The sequence below is a fragment of the Taudactylus pleione genome, unplaced genomic scaffold (genome assembly GCF_031769625.1).
Source record: "Taudactylus pleione unplaced genomic scaffold, aTauple2 ptg001330l, whole genome shotgun sequence".
NCBI classification, from domain to species: Eukaryota; Metazoa; Chordata; class Amphibia; order Anura; family Myobatrachidae; genus Taudactylus; species Taudactylus pleione.
Genome location: NW_028285730.1, coordinates 545,376 through 571,669, shown reverse-complemented (window position 1 = coordinate 571,669; position 26,294 = coordinate 545,376). Strand labels below are relative to the sequence as shown.

Here is a 26,294-nt window from a genome sequence, read left to right as displayed (position 1 = left end):
ATATACATATAATATATATAGCAAATATATACAAAACATGTGTACAAAACTGTGTTATATAGACAAAAAACATGTCACTTACCCAAATCCCCAAATGAAAACAACTGCAGTCAGCCATTGGGGAATTGGGGTAAGTGACATGTTTTTTGTCTATATAACACATTTTGTTCACGTTTTGTATTGATGTTGTCCTGAGGAAGGGGATACAGTCCCCGAAACGTTGACCAAACAAATCACCATGGTATAGGGTTCTCCTTTGATTGAAAAGACTCTGAGTGCCGCCTTTCTCTATATATTTGGTGTATTGTGGGCGCGCCGACCCTCTAGAAGGGCACCAGAGCAATATATTGGATATGGAGTGCCGGGGCTTAGTTGATGGATATATATATATATATATATAGAACAAATGTAGGTGTCACTCTCTGGTCTTGATAATAATCCACACAGGTAACTCTGTCACATATCAACGTTTCGAGTTTATTATCAAACGCGTCATCAGGACAAGTACAAACACCTACTTCTCACCTTATATACACCTGTATGCCCCCCTCGGACGCGCGTTTCTGGCCCCGTTCAGCGCGGCTTCCGGCTGCCGCTCAGGCATCGGCGCTCACCGATGACGTCACCGCTGCCGTCGCGTTGCCTAGGGAACCGTGCACGCACTGTCCGTGTACAAAAATCACATATCATGTGAAACATCACCTAATAAATGTTGCAAAATAAACAAATAAGTGCACTAAAAAGTACAGCTAATTTCTGTATATATAAGTAAATACTTCGATCCTAAGAGTAGATAATTTTTAGGATAATGATTGTTACTAATGCATATGTCAAAAGCACACATTCTAGAGAACAATGTATACACTGTATTACATACATAGGGTTAATATATCTCTAATATCACATCTTATGTATCTATTGAATAATTATTTTTAAAAGTAGAACCCTACTGATTTATAACTATCAATCCTCAACATACTAGTACTACAATACATAGTCTTATTTCATCTCAAATGAATGCTGAAAAGACCAACTGCTCATTAAGACCCTTAGGTTTGATGGTGTCTAATAAATATATCCATTTGGTTTCTAATCTTAACAAGGCTTTATGTCGATCGCCACCCCTGAGATTTTCCGGTATGTGGTCTATGACCATGTGTCTTAGATTAGCCATATTGTGCTTTTCACAGAAGTGTCTGGCCACCGGCTGTTCTGACATTTTCCCATTAATTGCCATTCTGATGGCTGATCTGTGTAGTGCCATCCGTTCTTTGAAAGTACGGATGGTCTTACCCACATAGCACAGCCCGCATGGGCACTTAATCAGATATATAACAAATGAGCTTGAGCAGGTAAGTGGGTGTTTTATTGGGAATTTGCGTCCTGTATGGGGATGCGTGAAAAATGTGCCCGCGATCATATGGCCACACGTCACGCAGCCCATACATTTGTAGCAACCTCCGCTTTTCTTTTGTATATTAGGTAATTTATTCAACTCTGTGATGTCAGATTTAACTATTAGATCTCTAAGGTTCCTATTCCTCTTTAAACACGGACGTATTATTATGTGTTTAAGGCCTTTAAGGTCCTTATCATTTTGTACAATAGGCCACAGGGAGCGAGTGCTATTATTTATAATGCTATTGGCAACACTATACTTGCGTGGCCAAATAATCTTCCCCACGTTCTCATCACTTTTTTTAATACTTTTCTTTAATAAATCACTTCTAGTGAGTTTTTCCATGTATGGGCTGCGTGACGTGTGGCCATATGATCACGGGCACATTTTTCACGCATCCCCATACAGGACGCAAATTCCCAATAAAACACCCACTTACCTGCACAAGCTCATTTGTTATATATCTGATTAAGTGCCCATGCGGGCTGTGCTATGTGGGTAAGACCATCCGTACTTTCAAAGAACGGATGGCACTACACAGATCAGCCATCAGAATGGCAATTAATGGGAAAATGTCAGAACAGCCGGTGGCCAGACACTTCTGTGAAAAGCACAATATGGCTAATCTAAGACACATGGTCATAGACCACATACCGGAAAATCTCAGGGGTGGCGATCGACATAAAGCCTTGTTAAGATTAGAAACCAAATGGATATATTTATTAGACACCATCAAACCTAAGGATCTTAATGAGCAGTTGGTCTTTTCAGCATTCATTTGAGATGAAATAAGACTATGTATTGTAGTACTAGTATGTTGAGGATTGATAGTTATAAATCAGTAGGGTTCTACTTTTAAAAATAATTATTCAATAGATACATAAGATGTGATATTAGAGATATATTAACCCTATGTATGTAATACAGTGTATACATTGTTCTCTAGAATGTGTGCTTTTGACATATGCATTAGTAACAATCATTATCCTAAAAATTATCTACTCTTAGAATCGAAGTATTTACTTATATATATACAGAAATTAGCTGTAGTTTTTAGTGCACTTATTTGTTTATTTTGCAACATCTATTAGGTGATGTTTCACATGATATGTGATTTTTGTACACGGACAGTGCGTGCACGGTTCCCTAGGCAACGCGACGGCAGCGGTGACGTCATCGGTGAGCGCCGATGCCTGACCGGCAGCCGCGCTGAACGGGGCCGGACACGCGCGTCCGAGGGGGGCATACAGGTGTATATAAGGTGAGAAGTGTGTGTTTGTACTTGTCCTGATGACGAGTTTGATAATAAACTCGAAACGTTGATATGTGACAGAGTTACCTGTGTGGATTATTATCAAGACCGGAGAGTGACACTTACATTTGTTCTATCCACTATTCAGTGAGCACCACGGCAAGCTTACCTTGGATAAGGAGTGCCTACACCCTGGAAATTGTGTATATATATATATATATATATATATATATATTTACACACATTTAGGTAGTTTGTATACAGTATGTACTCCTTAAATTTACTTATAAATAATTGACATCTCACATTTGTTTGTTTTTGTATTTCAGGTTTATCACCGGTGGCTTCCACGGCATCAACTCCAAGTAGTGACTCTGCAACCCCCAAATGTTTAACCCCATTAGAGGAAACTCTGCTGGTGAGCCCATCATGTGCCACCAACATAGACCTTGTATCTTCATATCTAGAGGCCAAAGAAGGAGATAGACCTCAACCAGAAGGAGCGAGCTGTGAAGCGTCAGCTGGGGGCACCACCGGTGTCCTGCACCTGGACTGTATGGCAGCGGACGAGTCACCTGTAGCTCCAGAGGAGGAGGAGACAGAAGAAGCCATAGAACGTTCTCCTTCTGAGGTTCAAAACCCAGACACTCTCGATACAAGAATCGTAATGGGGGAAGAGACATCTTGTAGCCCTGAGGAAACAGGAATTATAAACAGGGTGCGCACCATGGTTCCTGAGAATCAGGCTATTCCTGAGGACACGTTGGATGAAATGACAATGCACTTACATCACCCTAAAGCTGAAACGTCTGTGGGGAATCTGGGACGGGACAGTGAGGAAGCCGTTGAGCCTGAGTCTTCTGATGATTTGCACTTTGAATACAAAGACACCTGCAGACAGTGCCCTTTAAAAGATGGCCTATTTTCTCAGGGTGAATCAGTAGCTGAAGTGCCTTCATTTGTCAAACCCACCAAAGAGTCACCCTACAGCTTCACAGAAGGTGATGTCTCTTCATTACACTCCAGACCTGCTTGTAACGCAGACTCTGACCTATACACCACTGCTCCGTCCACGCCAGTAAAAAACATCTACACCCAGTTTAGACAGCATTCATTTTCAAAGACTGTTCTGAACGATGAGCAGAACGACACTGAAAATGACAATATGTCTTCTCCTCCCACATCACCTTCAGGGTCCTACATCACTGCAGAGGGCGGTAGCTGGGCCTCCTCAGTCACCTCTAGTGGCTCTCCCTCCTGTTCTCCAAACTTGATGGCTGAGGCGGACACGGCCGAATCTCCCAGTCCTTACCCAGACCACATGACAGCTCATGGGGAAGGTCTGTGTGAAGACCCCTGTTGCATGTCCCCTGACATGTTAGATGAAGATCTTCCAGAACTCTATGATGGAGACCTAGACCCCGAAGACTTCTCTCCAGCCAATGAGGAGCTCTTAGATGGGTACCCTAGCGATATACAGTCCAGTGTCGAGGATGAGGATGGGGATGAATGGGAAACTGACTTTTCACCTTCCTTTACTAGCATTCCTTTGTGTCCTGAATATATTAATACTGCTGCCTCCATTGTTCAAGAAGTAGAGGAGGACCCGCAAGCATCTCAGGCTAGCTGCTCTATCTATCTTGATGGCACCCTACAGTCATCAAGCTCAACTGAAACATATTCAGAATTACCAAGAACAAATCTGCCAAGCACTGAAAATGACCACATGATTCCTGCTTTCATGCTGCCATTCCAAGGAAGTCTCGTTTTTGAAGCAGAGTCTATGGAGATCACCTTGTTCCCCCAAGGAGAATCAGCTGAAAGCGAGGTGGTTTTTGGGGAAGAAGCAGAAGCTGGTGGCAGCGATGATGATGATGATGATAGTACCTCTGCCTCATATCTCCATTCGTTGTCTGAGACTTCCATCAATGAAGGGGTTGACGAGTCCTTTGCTTACCAAGATGACACATCAGAGTCCTCAGACTCAGCCTCTTATAATGGGGATGAGGATGACAAGAAATACAGCACAGAGGAGTATGCTGTAACTACCGATACTGATCCCAACACCGTAGAGGCCCCTGTCCCAGCCCAACATGACACCTCTAATTCCGGGTGCGAAAGTGAGATGGAAACATCATCAGACCTGTCTGATACTGATGACGAGCGTGCAACGTCGTCAGCTCTTGACGTGAATGGTGCAGGTGTGGTCAGACATGATAAACCACTTTCAGAGGAAAATTCCAACCTTGATGAAGGTGCTTCTGCAAATGAAGAGAGAGAATTAAGTAGCGGAGAAGTACATGACGAAAGTGTTGTATTATCCCATGCAGCAGAAGGTCTTCCGATACCAGAGTCTAAAGAGACTTGTACCACTCAAGATAGTTCGAGCGAACTAGAAGACTCTACTGCTAGCGATGTGCACCATGAAATGTTCAGGGAAGACCTGGCAAGCAGTTTAGTATTAACACCAGAGGCTGAAACTGGGGCTAACTTTGTAAATCCAGATTTTTCCCAGAGATTAGAAGAAAGAGACATGAGGTTGTGGTCTGACAGTGTAGTAGAACAGCCATCATCGTCATCATCATCATCAGATATGGAGCGTTTTCTAGCAGCAGGGATTAGCAATGTCGGTGAGTGTCTAATTGCTTGCTTTGATACCGACGAAGAGCTCGATACTCTGCCCCCTCTAAGTGCCATGGGGCAAAGCCAGCAAGATGAAAACAAAGAGCGTCATGTAAGTGGAAGGCAGTCCTCCATGGCAGTGCAACTGGCTGAGGATGGTAATTATTTCACTGCTCACTGTCAGGATTATGAAAATGCAGAAAAGTCATTGCTGCGGATGGACCCAGATACCCTCAGAATCTCAGAAGACACAAAATATTCAACGTTTACTTTAGAAACGGAGGAAAAATACAATTTGGAAAGAGAAAAGAAAGGCACAACATCAGAATCTGGGTCACAGCATATAATTAAGGACACCCATTTAGAGGAAGAGTGCCTGTTTGTATGCTATGATTCTGAAGACGATCCAGCAGATGTGGTACCACTAGATCGCCCGTCTCTCCTTGCTCAGATACATAAACAACAAGAGGAAGCTGCTAATCACGTCACACGCCAGTCATCATGTACCACAGATACAACACGTGTAGCACTGCAGAAAGAGACACAACGAGAGAAAACGCACACACATCTTGGAGGATGTATGGTGGAAACGAGCTCTATGGAAAATAGGACTATGCTTAGGAGTCTAGAAAGTGAAGTTCTGGACAAAAGATATGAGATTTGTCAACGCCCAGGTAGAGCTGTTACTGGTGATGAAGAACCAGAAACATCCTTGATTAATGTAGACGTTAAAGAGGATTCTAACAATCCCATTACAAATGAAATCCCCTCAAAGGCAAATCAAAATAATTCTCCATACAGCACTGTCCCTGATCGAACAGACTTCAAAGTTTCCCCAAATTATGAAACATCCAGCTATAGTGAAACAAATGCAGCTAAAGAGGCGAACATTGCCATAACATCCCATATTCTATTGACACAACCCATGACCTCTCCATCACCGCATTTAACTTCAGATAAACCCACAGATATAATCAAATCAGTTGAATCACAGAAGGGCAATGTGCCCACGGAACCCTCAGAGGACCTCCAAACGTTTAGTGCATTTCAGGGTACATTTAAAAAATGCCCTTATTCAGCAAGAGAAGTGCAGGATGAACACTCTCCAGGGTCCAGCAATGCAACTGCTGTAGGTCTTGTGAAAAAGCAGATGCCAAAAACAAGTTGTGGGACAACAGTTTCCAAAATTGAAGAGTCCACTAACCTACATGACCAAAGTGTTTGTAAGGAGCCACCAGATCGGGAGAGTGTTCTTGAGGGCAACAAACCGTCCAAGGAACATGGAGTTTGCCCACTATCTGCTGATGTTGGCCTCGCTGATTTATGGAAGAGCAATACCTCAGACGCGGAATTGAAGAGCAGCGTTATGGGTGATAGTCAAGCAACTTTGGGCACAGATGATAATTCCTCCAAAATTTCATGGACGACAAACAAATTGGAACTTGAACAAAACACAGCAGGGGAAAATGTCACTTTACGAAACAAGTTGCTATCCTTCCATAATCAAGACTCCGGTATTTCATATGCAGATGGAGGAGACAGCACCCTTAGCCAGCTGACCCAGCCTTGTTCCTCACTTTGCCCAAATGTTCTCTTCACCGAGGAGTCAGCAGGAACAGATATTTGGGGAAATCCTGGCCCCACAAAAAACAACTCTGCAGATACCAAAGAGTGTGTTGGTATAGGACAGTTAGATAACCCTGAATCACGTAAACTTTCTGAAGACCACATAGATAATAGTGTAAATAACTACGGTCCTGTTGTCTCAGACAATGATCATGCTGTGTCCTTGAATACTAAAGCCGGACTATTAATAAATGCAAACCACAAACTGAGAGACACATTTTCCATTTTTGAAGCAACAGAACATCCATTGGGGGATACCCGTAAAGAAGAGCATAGATTTTGTGACACCGCAAGGCAAGAGGCCCTACCACAGGCTGCCAGGACCTTGCCAGCCATAACTTCTACAACACGGAAAGACAAAGTGGAGATGTCCAGGGACTTTCAAGAGATGTCCGAGTTGCTGCAAGGTTCGTTTGGCAAGCTGGAGGCTTTGGATCTCAGTGTTCGGTTGGGTTCTACAGAAACCTGCGCTTACACCACTTCGAGTAAAACTACTAAGGTGACGGATAATGACGGCGCTGAGGGTGTATCACAAAACAAGCAGATTAAGGCAAAATCTCCAGCACCCCAGGCACAGAAGGTTGGAAGTGTCTGCGAATTGGCGAAGCAGCAGATAGACTGGGTAAACCAAGCCAATCCAGAAGTCTCAAAGAAATCCCCGAAAGAGATGGAAGCCACATTTATATTCAATACAAAAAAGGAGGATATTACTTCTTATAAAAAACATCTGGCCCAGGAGAACAATGACGATGCTGGGAGGGTGGGGGAAAATGTTGGCCTTGAATTACAGAAGTTACCTGATCAGTCATCACATGATAAAAGACAAAGTGAGGTGTACAGTGATAACAGAAAACGGGACAGGTGTGTAAATAGTAGGTTTAGTGAGGATCTGAGGACCTCCCACCTCGCCACCAAGAACCTGGCAGATGAAAAGAAGGGCCGGTCTAATAACCGGGCTCAGCCATCGGACATTGCCCCCCAGATTGAAACTGCACTAAACTCTCCCAATTATGCACTAGAAACAACAAACCTATGCTCTGCTGTAAGTAAAGTGCCTCCTGTGAAATCTTTCTACACGGTGCCTGGTGGGGGCCCTCAGGATCAAAGAGTGGTCAAACCTCTGGCTGCTTCTGAAACCCTGGTTACCAACAAGCTTCCATCAGGTAACTTTAGTTCATTATATTAATATGTATATGAACAGTTGTGCCAAAAGTTGCGCTCAATCAGATAGATAGATAGATAGATAGATAGATAGATAGATAGATAGATAGATAGATAGATAGAAGGATATATTGGAGGCATGGGGAAAAAAAATCTAAATTAAATAAAACTTCCCCTGGGATGTGTATAGATGCTCTCTAGTCACACTCAGTAACATGAACACATAAGAGAGAGAGAAACAGGACCATAGACTCAAACTCATACATTTAGCAAAAACAATTAAAACAGTCATATATCGAAATATGGCGATAAACATGAGCAATGAGCCAAAACAATCCAAAAACACAAATGAAGCGTTCCACAGGCGCTGTCACATCTCACGAGTCCTCTCTCTTTCCTCTCCACCTTGTTGTAGAATTTCTCAAGTGAGGAAAGAAATAGACAATTATACTCCAAGCAGAGCAAATAAGTCTACAATGTGGTGAGGTGATCACCTGAAGGGACTCACCTATATAAGGTGCCCTAAATTCCCATAACAGTTTCTTTCACCTGCCACACATATTCGTATCTCCGCTGGGTTTTGTACCAAAAAAACCTCCTCGCAGGGAATAGACTGACCTGGGATCAGGTATCGACGTTCCCCAAAAGGTTTCTTTAAAGGTTTCTCTGGTCCCTCAGCACATAATGCACCGATGTGTTTGTATGGATGAACAGGAATATAGTAAGTATTAGAGGTCTATTAGATGGATTTCTCTATCAGAGGTTTCCAGGAAAGTACTTGCAGGGAGATTTTTTTGGCACATGTGAGAAAAGACAGCGCCTGTGGAACGCTTAATTTGTGGTTTTGTGTATTTCTGAAGGAGCAGTTTGGACCATTGTTACTTATTTGTCTGAGCCAAAACAATAGACTGTTTCCCCGGGCGATACAGTTTCCACGGTCAGTGATGTTACAAATTAGGAGGTTCTAGATTCCCCAAAGACTGTGAGAATACTGCAAGCTCCAAAAAATGTATTTTAGGCTGCGTGTGTCTGGCGCTGGTGCCAATGCATTTGGAGAGTTCAGGGCATGAATATCAGCTCCAGTTATCTGTGGTGCTTAAAGAGCACGTGTGGATAATGCTTCAGTTTTTCGGCGACTTCTAGTTTCGCCGGGACCCAGAGTTATGTGAACTTTAATTCGCATTGTGTGCAGTATGATGTAATATGGTGATAAAGTCAGTTATGATGAGATTAGTCAATACAGGATATTTGATATAGGATAGATTTGTGGATCCCTATCTTTACGGTTGCTGCTAGATTCTAGTTGGAGAAAGGACCTCACTGACGTTGCAACCACGTGATCGCTTTGGCAGCGCCGGACTGCTCCAGTGTTACCATCCACATGGGCGTAGAGGGGGAATATATTTTCATGGCAAGCGTAGCGTCAGAGGTTCTTTGCAGCACCCAATTCTAGACCTAACCTTAACTTTAACCGCTGGCCGTAAATTACATCATCCTGTAGTTCTGCCAATACAGGAAGTGACATCATCCTGTAGTTCTGCCAATACAGTAAGTGACATCATCCTGTAGTTCTGCCAATACAGTAAGTGAAATCATCCTGTAGTTCTGCCAATACAGTAAGTGAAATCATCCTGTAGTTCTGCCAATACAGTAAGTGAAATCATCCTGTAGTTCTGCCAATACAGTAAGTGAAATCATCCTGTAGTTCTGCCAATACAGGAAGTGACATCATCCTGTAGTTCTGCCAATACAGGAAGTGACATCATCTTGTAGTCCTGTTTTCATAGATTTTATTAAATGTAGAGTTTTACTTTATGGTCCCTGATTCATATGTATGATTTACCTATTTTTAATATCTCTTACTTTTGTATATGTATTATCACAACCTGACGTTGTAATCTCTTATGTTTCCATGTCCCTGAGTGCAACTATAAACACATCCCAAAGGAAGTTTTATCTAATGTATATTTTTCTCACCCTGCCTCCTATATATCCCTCTATCTATCTGATTCAGCACCAGTTTAGGAACACCTATTCATTTCACACACATTTGTCCCTGGTATACTGTGGGTGAACCATTAAAGTGTGCCATATCTCTCCCCAGAACCGCGAATTGGGTTTCACTCAGAGCTCGAAGTAGGAATTTAGAGGTGGAGATATGAAAACTTGAATCCCCCCAACACTCACAGCTGATTCCCTGTACTCACTGTTGATCCCATGTGCACATAGCTGATCCCCTGTACTCACAGCTAGTTCCCTGTACTCACAGCTGATCCCCAATACTAACAGCTAATCCGATGTATTCACGATTAATCTCCTGCACTCAACGCTGACCCCCTGCTGCACTCATAGTGGACCCCCTGCACTCACAGCTGATCCCCTGCACTCGTAGCTGACCCCCTGCACTCTCAACTGATCCCTTGCACTTGTAGCTGATCCCCTGCACTCACAGCTGATCCCCTGCACTCACAGCTGACCCCTTGTACTCATAGCTGATCCCCTGCACTCACAGCTGACCACTTGTACTCATAGCTGATCCCCTGCTCTCATAGCTGATCCCCTGCACTCACAGCTGATCCCCTGCACTCACAGCTGATCCCCTGCTCTCATAGCTGATCCCCTGCACTCACAGCTGATCCCCTGCACTCACAGCTGATCCCATGTACACACAGTGGATCCCATGTACTTACAACACCCACATCTCTTCCCATGTACACACAACTGTGATCCCCTGCACTCACAGCTGATCCCCTGCACTCACAGCTGACCCCTTGTACTCATAGCTGATCCCCTGCACTCACAGCTGACCCCTTGTACTCATAGCTGATCCCCTGCACTCATAGCTGACCCTTTGTACTCATAGCTTATCCCCTGCACTCACAGCTGACCCTTTGTACTCATAGCTGACCCTTTGTACTCATAGCTGATCCCCTGCACTCACAGCTGACCCCCTGCACTCACAGCTGACCCCTTGTACTCATAGCTGATCCCCTGCACTCACAGCTGACCCCTGCACTCACAGCTGACCCCTTGTACTCATAGCTGATCCCCTGCACTCACAGCTGACCCCCTGCACTCACAGCTGACCCCTTGTACTCATAGCTGATCCCCTGCACTCACAGCTGATCCCCTGCACTTACAGCTGACCCCCTGTACCCACAGCTGATCCCTTGTACTCACAGCTGATCCCCTGCACTCACAGCTGATCCCCTGCACTCACAGCTGATCCCCTGCACTCACAGCTGACCCCTTGTACTCATAGCTGATCCCCTGCACTCACAGCTGACCACTTGTACTCATAGCTGATCCCCTGCACTCACAGCTGACCCCTTGTACTCATAGCTGATCCCCTGCACTCACAGCTGATCCCCTGCACTCACAGCTGACCCCTTGTACTCATAGCTGATCCCCTGCACTCATAGCTGATCCCCTGCTCTCATAGCTGATCCCCTGCACTCACAGCTGACCCCTTGTACTCACAGCTGATCCCCTGCACTCATAGCTGATCCCCTGCTCTCATAGCTGATCCCCTGCACTCACAGCTGATCCCATGTACACACAGTGGATCCCATGTACACACAGCTGTGATCCCCTGCACTCACAGCTGATCCCCTGCACTCACAGCTGACCCCTTGTACTCATAGCTGACCCCCTGCACTCACAGCTGACCCCTTGTACTCATAGCTGATCCCCTGCACTCACAGCTGACCCCTTGTACTCATAGCTGATCCCCTGCACTCACAGCTGATCCCCTGCACTCACAGCTGACCCCTTGTACTCATAGCGGATCCCCTGCACTCACAGCTGACCCCCTGCACTTACAGCTGACCCCTTGTACTCATAGCGGATCCCCTGCACTCACAGCTGACCCCCTGCACTTACAGCTGACCCCTTGTACTCATAGTGGATCCCCTGCACTCACAGCTGACCCCCTGCACTTACAGCTGATCCCCTGCACTCACAGCTGACCCCCTGTACCCACAGCTGATCCCCTGCACTCACAGCTGACCCCCTGTACCCACAGCTGACCCCCTGTACCCACAGCTGATCCTCTGTATGCCCAGCAAGAGTCAAACACAAGCACAGATAGAGCACAGGACCCCGGATAGGCGCCACTGTGTGTACCAGCTGCCACTGCGCCGTCCACTAGTTCTCTAGTCTTCATTACTAGACTGACCCTTCCCAGCTTGCGGTTGATGGTTTAGAAATGTATTTTTTTATTTTATTTATACTCCAGAATAATCCCTAATCACCTAATGATAATACCAAGCAAATGGTTTAGCAGATCTCTGTATTGGGGGGTTGGATGACACAACAAATAGTCTTTATTCGTGTATTTGTTACCAGCAGTGAACACCAGGTCACCGACTCCATCGTTATTACACATTTATGTCATTTACAGCTCTTCCTGAAAGCAGCTCCGCGCCCCCCATACTCAGCGCAGAGACCCCTCTCTCCAGCCGGTGCCCAAGAGCCCAAGAACACACGGGGAAGAAAATCCAGCTGGTCTGCCCCCCATCTGAGCCCAGCTCATCCAGTGACAGCGAGCTGACTTCCAGGGGCCCCGAGACGCAGCTCCTGACGGAGTCCTCCGCCGTCACCCTGCTGGGCATCACCAAGCCTCTCCTGAGACAGCGAGGCTGCGAGGCACTAAGTCACCGAGGTAAGGGAGGCCGGGGCGACAAGGGCATAATCTGCAGCGTGACTCTAACATGATACAGTGAATTTATGAGGTGAAGCAGGGAGGCAGGGGGCTTGAAACCTGTACATAATAGATATGTCTGTACTATGTGTACGTATTAGATATGGGTGTACTATGTGTACGTATTAGATATGTGCGTACTATGTGTACGTATTAGATATGTGTGTACTACGTGTACGTATTAGATATGCGCGTACTACGTGTACGTATTAGATATGTCTGTACTATGTGTACGTATTAGATATGTGGGTACTATGTGTACGTATTAGATATGTGTGTACTATGTGTACGTATTAGATATGTGCGTACTATGTGTACGTATTAGATATGCGCGTACTATGTGTACGTATTAGATATGCGCGTACTACGTGTACGTATTAGATATGCGCGTACTACGTGTACGTATTAGATATGCGCGTACTACGTGTACGTATTAGATATGTCTGTACTACGTGTACGTATTAGATATGTGGGTACTATGTGTACGTATTAGATATGTGCGTACTATGTGTACGTATTAGATATGTGCGTACTATGTGTACGTATTAGATATGTGCGTACTATGTGTACATATTAGATATGTGCGTACTATGTGTACATATTAGATATGTGCGTACTATGGCCCTCATTCAGAGCCACTCGCTAGCGGCAGTACGCTCGTTCCGAGCGATGTTCGCACATCTGCGCATGCGTACGGTTTTTAGTACGCATGCACGAACCAGTCAGTGCGGCCGCAAATCGTTTGTACGCTATATAGCGAGTGCCTGCTTTTTTGAGTGACAGAATGAGGCGTATGTGGGTGGTAACAGGGGAAGGTGCTTGAAAATGGGGGAGTGGAATTCGAATGCAGGCGTGCTTAAAGGTCAAAACGAGCGTTTTAAGGGAGTGCATAATTAATACAGCAGCGTCATTGACCACGTCACTTGGTTTTTTTTAACTCAGAACTGCTCGCAAAATAGCGGTTGAAAACACCAACCACAAGAATAGCGAGCAGTTCATATGCTGTACGATGTACTCGATTAATCTAATAAATAGCGGACATGACGTATGGTGCGTGCGGCCAGGGGGCGTTTTTATCAAATAAACGAGCGTATGTTTTGCTCGCTCGTTCAGACTTAGAGGTGGGAACAGACTACAATTTGCGAACGGATCATTTGAATAGCCACCCCTTGTTTTTGAACGAACGACCACAAATAGCGAACGGCTCTGAATCAGGCCCTATGTGTACATATTAGATATGTGCGTACTATGTGTACATATTAGATATGTGTGTACTATGGACCTCATTCAGAGTCTCTCGCTAGATGCGATTGCTCGCCCCCAGCGTATGCAAATTTGTCAAAGTGACGCCACGGAAAGCGATTGCACGACAAGGGATAAGCACGCCCACCATGTCTTAGCTAGCGGCCAGTGTACGCCCAATCGTACAGGACAGAGCTGCCCACCAGCAAACGTCATCTCCAGGAAGTGTATTAAAACACTGGTACATCGAGGACAATTGGAAGCGATCGCAGCGCTTATGGTTGCCTTACCCTACCGCGAGCACTGCGAGGACTTCAGTGTAAAAAACAGGCATGTGACGTGTACTATGTCACTCATTTCACTGGGCTGTCTTTGCTGGGCGAGCGAGTGGCCTGCGATCGCACAGAGCAGTTCACGCACGTGCAGAACGAAGCGTGCACATGCACGTACACAAGCCATCGGGCCTCTTGCGAGCGCACAGCGCTAGCGAGAGACTCTGAATGAGGTCCTATGTGTACGTATTAGATATGTGTGTACTATGTGTACATATTAGATGTGTGTACTATGTGTACGTATTAGATATGTGGGTACTATGTGGTCATATTAGATATGTGGGTGCTATGTGTACGTATTAGATATGTGTGTACTATGTGTACGTATTAGATATGTCTGTACTATGTGTACGTATTAGTTATGTGTGTACTATGTGTACGTATTAGATATGTCTGTACTATGTGTACGTATTAGATATGTGTGTACTATGTGTACGTATTAGATGTGTCTGTACTATGTGTACGTATTAGATATGTGTGTACTATGTGTACGTATTAGTTATGTGTGTACTATGTGTACGTATTAGATATGTCTGTACTATGTGTACGTATTAGATATGTGTGTACTATGTGTGCGTATTAGATATGTGTGTACTATGTGTACGTATTAGATATGTCTGTACTATGTGTACGTATTAGATATGTGTGTACTATGTGTACGTATTAGATATGTGTGTACTATGTGTACGTATTAGTTATGTGTGTACTATGTGTACGTATTAGATATGTCTGTACTATGTGTACGTATTAGATATGTGTGTACTATGTGTACGTATTAGATATGTGTGTACTATGTGTACGTATTAGATATGTGGCTACTATGTGTACGTATTAGATATGTGTGTACTATGTGTACGTATTAGATATGTGTGTACTATGTGTACGTATTAGATATGTCTGTACTATGTGTACGTATTAGATATGTCTGTACTATGTGTGCGTATTAGATATGTGTGTACTATGTGTACGTATTAGATATGTGTGTACTATGTGTACGTATTAGATATGTGGCTACTATGTGTACGTATTAGATATGTGTGTACTATGTGTACGTATTAGATATGTGTGTACTATGTGTGCGTATTAGATATGTCTGTACTATGTGTACGTATTAGATATGTCTGTACTATGTGTACGTATTAGATATGTGTGTACTATGTGTACATATTAGATATGTGTGTATGTATTAGATATGTGTGTACTATGTGTACGTATTAGATATGTCTGTACTATGTGTACGCATTAGATATGTGTGTACTATGTGTACGTATTAGATATGTGGCTACTATGTGTACGTATTAGATATGTGTGTACTATGTGTACGTATTAGATATGTCTGTACTATGTGTACGCATTAGATATGTGTGTACTATGTGTACGTATTAGATATGTGGGTACTATGTGTACGTATTAGATATGTGTGTACTATGTGTACGTATTAGATATGTGGGTACTATGTGTACGTATTAGATATGTGTGTACTATGTGTACGTATTAGATATGTGGGCACTATGTGTACGTATTAGATATGTATGTACTTTGTGTACGTATTACATATGTGTGTACTATGGGCCTGATTCAGACCCGGTTGCAAGCGCTGAGCGCTCGCAACCGGGTCGATGGTGCCCCGGAGCCCATGCGCACGACGGAGCCGGGCACTCCGTCGCTCCGGGTCTCGCAACAAAGGGGGTGATGTTGAGTGACAGCTCGCCCCCTTTGGTGGGCGGGCCGGGGGGGGGGGGGTGGCTGCCCAAACGGAGGCGTTCCCATGAGTGATGTCAGTGGAGAGCTTCCGGATCTGTTAGAGTCGAAAGCTCTCTGGGGCTTGTGGCCACGAGACCCTACAACAAGGGTCTCGTCGCGCAAACCCAATGGTCGCGATGGTCTTGACCATCGCGACCATCATCATGGCGCTCGCTCTGTAAGAGCGACCGGGTCTAAATCAGGGCCTCTGTGTACGTATTAGATATGTGTGTACTATGGGCCTGATTCAGAGCCGGACGCTCTGACCAGAGCGCTCGCTCTGAATCAGGGCCCTCCTCCCTCTTGGAGCGGCCTCATGGACGCTCGCATACCTGTTGGTTACCACCCACTGCTATAGCGAGCGTCCATGATGATGGTCGCGATGGTCAAGACCATCGCGACCATCGGGCTTGCGACGAGACCCTGCAGTAGGGTCTCAGTGACCGCAAGCCCTGGAGTGATTTTGGCTCTATAAGAGCCAAAATCACTCCCACTGACATCACTAGTGATGTCAGTGGGGCCGGACTCAGACGGTAGGAGTTCCCATCGGGACGCCTCCGTCTGGCAGCCACGCCCCCGGCACGCCCACCAAAGGGGGCGTGCTATCACTCACCATCGACAGCACGCCCCCTTTCGCGTTCGCGAGTGCAGGACGCTCGCAAGCGGGTCGATGGTGCTGAATTGCGCATGCGCACGACGAAGGGAGCTCCGTTGTGCGCATGCGCGAGACCCGAATCACGACGGCTTGGCCGTCGTGCGCATGCGCAATTCAGCACCATCGGCCCGCTTGCGAGCGTCCTGCACTCGCGAACGGGTCTGAATGATCCCCTATGTGTACGTATTAGATATGTGTGTACTATGTGTACGTAACCTAGGCACATACACTACTGTTCTCTCCTGGTGTAACCCAGGCGCATATACTACTGTTCTCTCCTGGTGTAACCCAGGCACATATACTACTGTTCTCTCCTGGTGTAACCCAGGCACATACACTACTGTTCTCTCCTGGTGTAACCCAGGCGCATATACTACTGTTCTCTCCTGGTGTAACCCAGGCGCATACACTACTGTTCTCTCCTGGTGTATAGCAGGCGCATACACTGCTGTTCTCTCCTGGTGTAACCCAGGCACATACACTACTGTCCTCTCCTGGTGTAATCCAGGCGCATACACTACTGTTCTCTCCTGGTGTAACCAAGGCACATATATTACTGTTCTCTCCTGGTGTAACCCAGGCACATATACTACTGCTCTCTCCTGGTGTAACCCAGGCGCATATACTACTGTCCTCTCCTGGTGTAACCCAGGTACATATACTACTGTTCTCTCCTGGTGTAACCCAGGCGCATATACTACTGTTCTCTCCTGGTGTAACCCAGGCGCATACACTATTGTTCTCTCCTGGTGTAACCCAGGCACATATACTACTGCTCTCTCCTGGTGTAACCCAGGCGCATATACTACTGTCCTCTCCTGGTGTAACCCAGGTACATATACTACTGTTCTCTCCTGGTGTAACCCAGGCGCATATACTACTGTCCTCTCCTGGTGTAACCCAGGTACATACACTACTGTTCTCTCCTGGTGTAACCCAGGCACATACACTACTGTCCTCTCCTGTGTAACCCAGGCACATACACTACTGTTCTCTCCTGGTGTAACCCTGACACATATACTACTGCTCTCTCCTGGTGTATAGCAGGCGCATATACTACTGCTCTCTCCTGGTGTAACCCAGGCGCATATACTACTGCTCTCTCCTGGTGTAACCCAGGCGCATACACTACTGTTCTCTCCTGGTGTAACCCAGGCACATGTACTACTGTTCTCTCCTGGTGTAACCCAGGCGCATATACTACTGCTCTCTCCTGGTGTAACCCAGGCGCATATACTACTGCTCTCTCCTGGTGTAAACCAGGCGCATACACTACTGTTCTCTCCTGGTGTAACCCAGGCGCATACACTACTGTTCTCTCCTGGTGTAACCCAGGCACATGTACTACTGTTCTCTCCTGGTGTAACCCAGGCACATACACTACTGTTCTCTCCTGGTGTAACCCAGGCGCATATAAAACGGTCCTCTCCTGGTATAACCCAGACACATATACTACTGTTCTCTCCTGGTGTAACCCAGGCACATATACTACTGTTCTCTCCTGGTGTAACCCAGGCACATATACTACTGTTCTCTCCTGGTGTAACCCAGGCGCATATACTACTGTTCTCTCCTGGTGTAACCCAGGCGCATACACTACTGTTCTCTCCTGGTGTAACCCAGGCGCATACACTACTTGTCTCTCCTGGTGTAACCCAGGCGCATATACTACTGTTCTCTCCTGGTGTAACCCAGGCACATATACTACTGTTCTCTCCTGGTGTAACCCAGGCGCATATACTACTGTTCTCTCCTGGTATAACCCAGACACATATACTGCTGTTCTCTCCTGGTGTAACCCAGGCTCATATACTACTGTTCTCTCCTGGTGTAACCCAGTCGAATATACTACTGTTCTCTCCTGGTGCAACCCAGGCGAATATACTACTGTTCTCTCCTGGTGCAACCCAGGCACATATACTACTGTTCTCTCCTGGTGTAACCCAGACGCATATACTACTGTTCTCTCCTGGTGTAACCCAGGCGCATATACTACTGTTCTCTCCTGGTGTAACCCAGACACATACAGTACTGTTCTCTCCTGGTGTAACCCAGGCACATACACTACTGTTCTCTCCTGGTGTAACCCAGGCACATACACTACTGTTCTCTCCTGGTATAACCCAGGCACATATACTACTGTTCTCTCCTGGTGTAACCCAGGCGCATACACTACTGTTCTCTCCTGGTGTAACCCAGGCGCATATACTACTGTTCTCTCCTGGTGTAACCCAGGCACATACTCTACTGTTCTCTCCTGGTGTAACCCAGGCGCATACACTACTGTTCTCTCCTGGTGTAACCCAGGCGCATACACTACTGTTCTCTCCTGGTGTAACCCAGACGTATACACTACTGTTCTCTCCTGGTGTAACCCAGGCACATATACTACTGTTCTCTCCTGGTGTAACCCAGGCACATACATTTCTGTTCTCTCCTGGTGTAACCCAGGCGCATACACTACTGTTCTCTCCTGGTGTAACCCAGGCACATACACTACTGTTCTCTCCTGGTGTAACCCAGGCACATACTCTACTGTTCTCTCCTGGTGTAACCCAGGCGCATACACTACTGTTCTCTCCTGGTGTAACCCAGGCACATATACTACTGTTCTCTCCTGGTGTAACCCAGGCACATACACTACTGTTCTCTCCTGGTGTAACCCAGGCGCATACACTACTGTTCTCTCCTGGTGTAACCCAGGCACATACACTACTGTTCTCTCCTGGTGTAACCCAGGCGCATACACTACTGTTCTCTCCTGGTGTAACCCAGGCGCATACATTACTGTTCTCTCCTGGTGTAACCCAGGCGCATACACTACTGTTCTCTCCTGGTGTAACCCAGGAGCATATACTACTGTTCTCTCCTGGTGTAACCCAGGCGCATACACTACTGTTCTCTCCTGGTGTAACCCAGGCGCATACACTACTGTTCTCTCCTGGTGTAACCCAGGCAAATATACTACTGTTCTCTCCTGGTGTAACCCAGGCACATACACTACTGTCCTCTCCTGGTGTAACCCAGGCACATACACTACTGTCCTCTCCTGGTGTAACCCAGGCACATATACTACTGTCCTCTCCTGGTGTAACCCAGGCACATATACTACTGTCCTCTCCTGGTGTAACCCAGGCACATATACTACTGTTCTCTCCTGGTGTAACCCAGGCGCATACACTACTGTTCTCTCCTGGTGTAACCCAGGCGCATACACTACTGTTCTCTCCTGGTGTAACCCAGGCACATATACTACTGTTCTCTCCTGGTGTAACCCAGGCAAATATACTACTGTTCTCTCCTGGTGTAACCCAGGCGCATATACTACTGTTCTCTCCTGGTGTAACCCAGGCGCATACACTACTGTTCTCTCCTGGTGTAACCCAGGCGCATATACTACTGTTCTCTCCTGGTGTAACCCAGACACATATATTACTGCTTTCTCCTGGTGTAACCCAGGCGCATACACTACTGTTCTCTCCTGGTGTAACCCAGGCGCATACACTACTGTTCTCTCCTGGTGTAACCCAGGCACATATACTACTGTTCTCTCCTGGTGTATCCCAGGCGCATATACTACTGTTCTCTCCTGGTGTAACCCAGGCGCATACACTACTGTTCTCTCCTGGTGTAACCCAGGCGCATATACTACTGTTCTCTCCTGGTGTAACCCAGGCGCATATACTACTGTTCTCTCCTGGTGTAACCCAGGCGCATACACTACTGTTCCCTCCTGGTGTAACCCAGGCAAATATACTACTGTTCTCTCCTGGTGTAACCCAGGCGCATACACTACTGTTCTCTCCTGGTGTAACCCAGGCGCACATATACTACTGTTCTCTCCTGGTGTAACCCAGGCGCATATACTACTGCTCTCTCCTGGTGTAACCCAGGTGCATATACTACTGCTCTCTCCTGGTGTAACCCAGACGCATATACTACTGTTCTCTCCTGGTGTAACCCATGCGCATATACTACTGTTCTCTCCTGGTGTAACCCAGGCGCATATACCACTGTTCTCTCCTGGTGTAACCCATGCGCATATACTACTGTTCTCTCCTGGTGTAACCCAGGCACTTATGCTACTGTTCTCTCCTGGTGTAACCCAGACACATATACTACTGTTCTCTCCTGGTGTAACCCAGACACATATACTACTGTTCTCCCCTGGTGTAACCCAGGCACATATACTACTGTTCTCTCCTGGTGTAACCCAGGCACATATACTACTGTTCTCTCCTGGTGTAACCCAGGCACATACACTACTGTTCTCTCCTGGTGTAACCCAGGCACATACACTACTGTTCTCCCCTGGTGTAACCCAGGCACATACACTACTGTTCTCTCCTGGTGTAACCCAGGCACATAGACAAACGTGTGACAGCAGAATTTGCATCATTCTCTCCATTATGCTCCTGTACTAATATCTGACTTATCTTTGTGTTTGTCCCAGGTTCCTGCAATGACACTGAAAGTAACGATGAATCGCTCCCTGAGCTGGAGGAGCCAGACCTGGTAGAGCCGCGGACATCGTCCAGCCAGGTACTGTCTGCAGAGCTCCAGTCACTCCTCTAGGCTTCATGGGCGGCTGGTCTGTAACCTATGACTGGTGCCAGCACTAAGCCTGCGGGAATATGGTAGAGTCATTTATTCTGTATAATGACAAATATCAGGATACATTATTCTCCTTAATTCCTTCCCCATCATGAAGCGCTAATTGTCCCTTCTCCTCCTCCCGCTTCCACAGCCCAAACGCCATCTGCCCTAACTGGCCTGTGATTCGCTGTTACGTGAGAATGTCCAGTGATTACGTCATCACTTCTCATGTATCATGCTGGTATTACTAGTAGTCACCTCGCTGTGATGTCAGCAGGGCACACTCTGCGGGATAGGCTGTAAGGGCTTGTTCCGCCCCCCTGCACTAAAGTGCGCTGATAGTGAACCCCGCGTTTCACACACAAACACACTAATATCTGCCACATCAGGAAAGCCGGACAAAGAGTCTGACTACTTATATATCAATACCAGCTGTCAGCCAGAGTACCATAGGCTGTACAAGCCAACCTGTCAGATCATTGCTGGAACTTGTTGTCCTCCCACACACAGAGGCCTAGTCATTGATGAACCATTAATGGGACGGCCTAGTACATTACCTCTGGCTGTCTTATATCTATAACGTCCATTAAGCCTGATCTCAGGAGATACAGGAGACAAGAGCATTAATGCTGTAAAACAATTAGCTGACATTCCCATCTCCTGATGGATTGTGGGGGGGGGGGGGGGGGGGGGGTGAGGGGATCACCAGATAAACTGCTCTGATTGCTAAACAACATCATCTGAAGTACCATCCATTGTGTTCCTGCAGAACCAGCTGGCTCACTGCGTAGCCTCCGGGGAGGAATGCATCAGCAAGGCCAAGCAGAGCCGCAGCGAGAAGAAGGCCAGGAAGGTGAGTGAATAATACATGAGAGGAAATGCTGAGCTCAGTACAAACATATGGCTGCGCACAGACCCAGCCCCTGCAAAGCTGGCACAGAACCCCCGATTATACAGTGGCAAACGCAGGATTTCTAGAGGGGGGGTTTCCAAATGCCTGATTTTAGAGTGAGTGTGGCCAGTCCATGAAGAGAGTATAATTAGGACTTACCCAGCTTTAATATGCGTCATACATAGTGTATTGTGTGTCATAATTCCAGCATATACAGGACCAGCGATCACAGTAACATAAAACATTAGATGTTTTTATTTCAGATGTGGCCACAATCCAGAGCATTGTAGCAAGTCCAGGAGACTAGGGGAACAGCAAAAGAACCTAGCACTGCCCTGGATATATACAGTCAGATGCATAAATATTGGGACATTGACAGAATTTTCATATTTTGTCCTCTATTCACCACCACAATGGCTTTGAAATGAAACAAACAAGATGTGCTTTACCTGCAGACTTTCAGATTTAATTTGAGGGTAATTACATCCAAATCAGGTGAACGGTGTAGGAATTACAACAGTTTCTATATGTGCCTCCCACTTTTTAAGGAGCCAAAAGTAATGGGACAAACTAAACAATCCTAAATCTAACTTTCACTTTTTAATACTTTGTTGCAAATCCTTTGCAGACAATTACAGCCTGAAGTCTGGAACGCATAGACATCACCAGACGCTGGGTTTCATCCCTGGTGATGCTCTGCCAGGCCTCTACTGCAAATGTCTTCAGTTCCTGCTTGTTCTTGGGGCATTTTCCCTTCAGTTTTGTCTTTATCAAGTGAAATGCATGCTCAATCGGATTTAGGTCAGGGGATTGACTTGGCCATTGCATAACATTCTACTTTTTAGCCTTAAAAAACTCTTTGGTTGTTTTTGCAGTATGCTTCGGGTCATTGTCCATCTGCACTGTGAAGTGCCGTCCAATGAGTTCTGAAGCATTTGACTGAATATGAGCATATAATATTGCCCGAAACACTAAAGAATTCATTCTGCTGCTTTTGTCAGCAGTCACATCATCAATAAATACAAGGGAACCAGTTCCATTGGCAGCCATACATGCCCATGCCATGATACTACCACCACCATGCTTCACTGATGAGGTGGTATGTTTTGGATCATGAGCAGTTCCTTTCCTTCTCCATACTCTTCTCTTCCCATCACTCTGGTACAAGTTGATCTTTGTCTCATCTGTCCATAGGATGTTGTTCCAGAACTGTAATGGCTTTTTTAGATGTTGTTTGGCTAACTCTAATCTGGTCTTCCTGTTTTTGTGGCTCACCAATTGTTTACATCTTGTGGTGAACCCTCTATATTCACTCTTGTGAAGTCTTCTCTTGATTGTTGACTTTGACACATATACACCTACCTCCTGGAGAGTGTTCTTGATTTGGCGAACTGTTGTGAAGGGGTTTTTCTTCACCAGGGAAATAATTCTTCTGCCATCCACCACAGTTGTTTTCTGTGGTCTTCCGGGTCTTTTGGTGTCGCTGAGCTCTCTGGTGAATTCTTTCTTTTTAAGAATGTTCCAAACAGTTGATTTGGCCACACCTAATGTTTTTGCTATCTCTCTGATGGGTTTGTTTTGATTTTTCAGCCTAATGATGGCTTGCTTCACTGATAGTGACAGCTCTTTGGATCTCATATTGAGAGTCGACAGCAACTGATTCCAAATGCAAATGTCACACCTAGAATCAACTCCAGACCTTTTACCTGCTTAATTGATAATGAAATAAAGAGGGAATAGCTCACACCTGTCCGTGAAATAGCTTTTGAGTTGATAGTCCCATTACTTTTGGCCCCTGAAAAAGTGGGAGGCACATAGAGAAACCGTTGTAATTCCTACACCGTTCACCTGATTTGCATGTAATTACCCTCAAATTAAATCTGAAAGTCTGCAGTTAAAGCACATCTTGTTTGTTTCATTTCAAAGCCATTGTGGTGGTGAATAGAGGTGGTGAATATGAAAATTCTGTCAGTGTCCCAATATTTATGCACCTGACTGTATGTACATAATAGTCTCTAACAGTGCATGTTTTACAGATCTCCTAGTTGGTGCATTGGTGTATTTATAACTGGCTGACACATTTTAAGATTCATAGGTGGTGCTAATTATTTCATTTGTAATACTTAGACGAACATGCAGCACTAGTAAAACTCTATTACATTACTATTTCTATTGTGGGCATGGTGTGGGCTGGGGAGGGGGGTTTCCAGGCAACCGGAAACCCCCCTGCGTTTGCCTATGGGATACAGATTCCTTCCTACCGCCCAGATGAAGAAGCCTATGAGGACTCTCTGAACGCAGCTCTTAGGGCCTGATTTATTACAGATCGCTATTGCGATTACGCACGCAGACAGCCGATTGTTGCATACTGCAATCGTACTGCAATCGCAGAGACCACGCAAACCCATTACAGAGTGACTGACAGGAAGTGAGCGTTTGGGGGTGTTGACGGGGGCTGGTTGGCAAAACACAGGCGTGTTAGTACGTTTGAACGCCGTTACAGGGTTGTGCATAAATTATCCACTGGCGCGGCATACGCAGCCTGAGCTCTCCCTGCGTGCGACGAGGTTAGCGATTCCTGAGTAAGGTCAGACCTGCTGTAATTGTGCGTGAGGGGCCGATGTTACTTGATGGTACCGATGTATACGCAGGACTGCAAGATATTATGGATGTGAGAAAGCAGTAGTTGGCGTCTCTATGATGGGTCTGCGGTAGCAGTCATTACCATATTTTTGCAGTGCGTCGGCGTGCGTAATCACAGCTGCGCAATAGTGATCTGTAATGAATCAGGCCCTTAGCTCCAAATGTAAGGACACCGACCACCATGAATGTCCTGAAATAGATACTCAGAAAACCATTCAGGGGTTGCTCACAGTACGCTGCCATATTTTAGCAAATGCCCCATTTGAAGTCACGGATCTTATGGTCCTTCTTATGGCGTGTTATGGGAAGACGCTGGGAATGATCATCTCAGTCCTTGCACATGAAGACGCACGCTTGTACACCAGGGAAGGGCAATACCGGCAAAAGACGCTGCAGCGTCCGACTTAGAATCAGGTCCTCTATGTACAAAGTACTAAACCATAACTCACAGATACACTGTTATATCATACTGACAAGTGACTCAATATATTACAGGCCTGAGGGCCTGATTCAGAGCCGGACGCTATTTGCGCTCGCTCGTTCAGAAAAAGGGGCTGGCTATTTAAATTGAGCGCTCGCTCTTTGCGGTCTGTTGACGCCTCTATGTCTGAACGAGCGAACGAAACATGCGCTCGCTATTTTTTTAAAAACGCCCCCTGGCCGCTCGCATCCTACGTCATCTCCGCTATTTATTAGATTAATCGAGTACATCGAAAGGCGCATGAACTGCTCGCAGTGCTTGTGATAGCATTTTCCTACCGCAATCATGCGAACAGTTCAGGCTAAGAAACAACCAAGTGACGTGGTCGATGACGCTGCTTTAATTATGCACACCCTTAAAACGCCCGTCTTGACCATTTGGCACGCCTGCGTTCAGATCTCCACTCCCCGTTTTCAAGCACCTTCCCCTGTTACCACCCACAAACGCCTCATCCTGTCATTCAAATTAGCAGGCATTCGCTATTTTGCGAGCACACAATTTCCAACTGCAATGATTGGTTCGCGCATGCGTATTACAACCCATACGCATATGCAGTAGTGCGAACATCGCTCGGAGCGAACGAGCGGCCGCTTACGATCGGCTCTGAATCAGGCCCTGAGACCAGAGACGGGTGTGCAAAAATAATGGTCATTTAAAACATAGAATTTTCATTAGTAGTTTCTCCGGCAATGCTCCGCCCATTCGCGGGAGACATCGTAAAACGCAAGGGATTGTAAAATTACCGCAATACGAACACAGCGTCTGTCGCACCTTAGTGTAGGAATAGATGCTCTTACCTATACCATATAGCGCCTAATTCAGAGCCGCACGCAATGGCGATGTTCATGGCGTTGAGGATTTATTGTTACTGCATGTGCGCAAAAATACTTAAAAGCTCCTACGGCGCAGGTGCCAGATGTCTATACACAAAGGCGCGTTCAGACACGC

At 46.0% G+C, this 26,294-nt stretch overlaps 1 protein-coding gene across 1 annotated transcript in view; it reads left to right on the top strand.

The window, feature by feature from the left end:
• Nucleotides 1-26,294, top strand: part of LOC148443123 (uncharacterized) — a 99,490-nt gene that overhangs the window by 34,825 nt on the left and 38,371 nt on the right. Inside the window, exons 2-5 of the mRNA XM_088463184.1 lie at nt 2,981-8,062; nt 12,463-12,723; nt 21,188-21,276; nt 22,100-22,183. Of these exons, the coding sequence (XP_088319310.1) occupies nt 2,981-8,062; nt 12,463-12,723; nt 21,188-21,276; nt 22,100-22,183 (5,516 nt within the window). The remainder of the gene's footprint in view (nt 1-2,980; nt 8,063-12,462; nt 12,724-21,187; nt 21,277-22,099; nt 22,184-26,294) is intronic.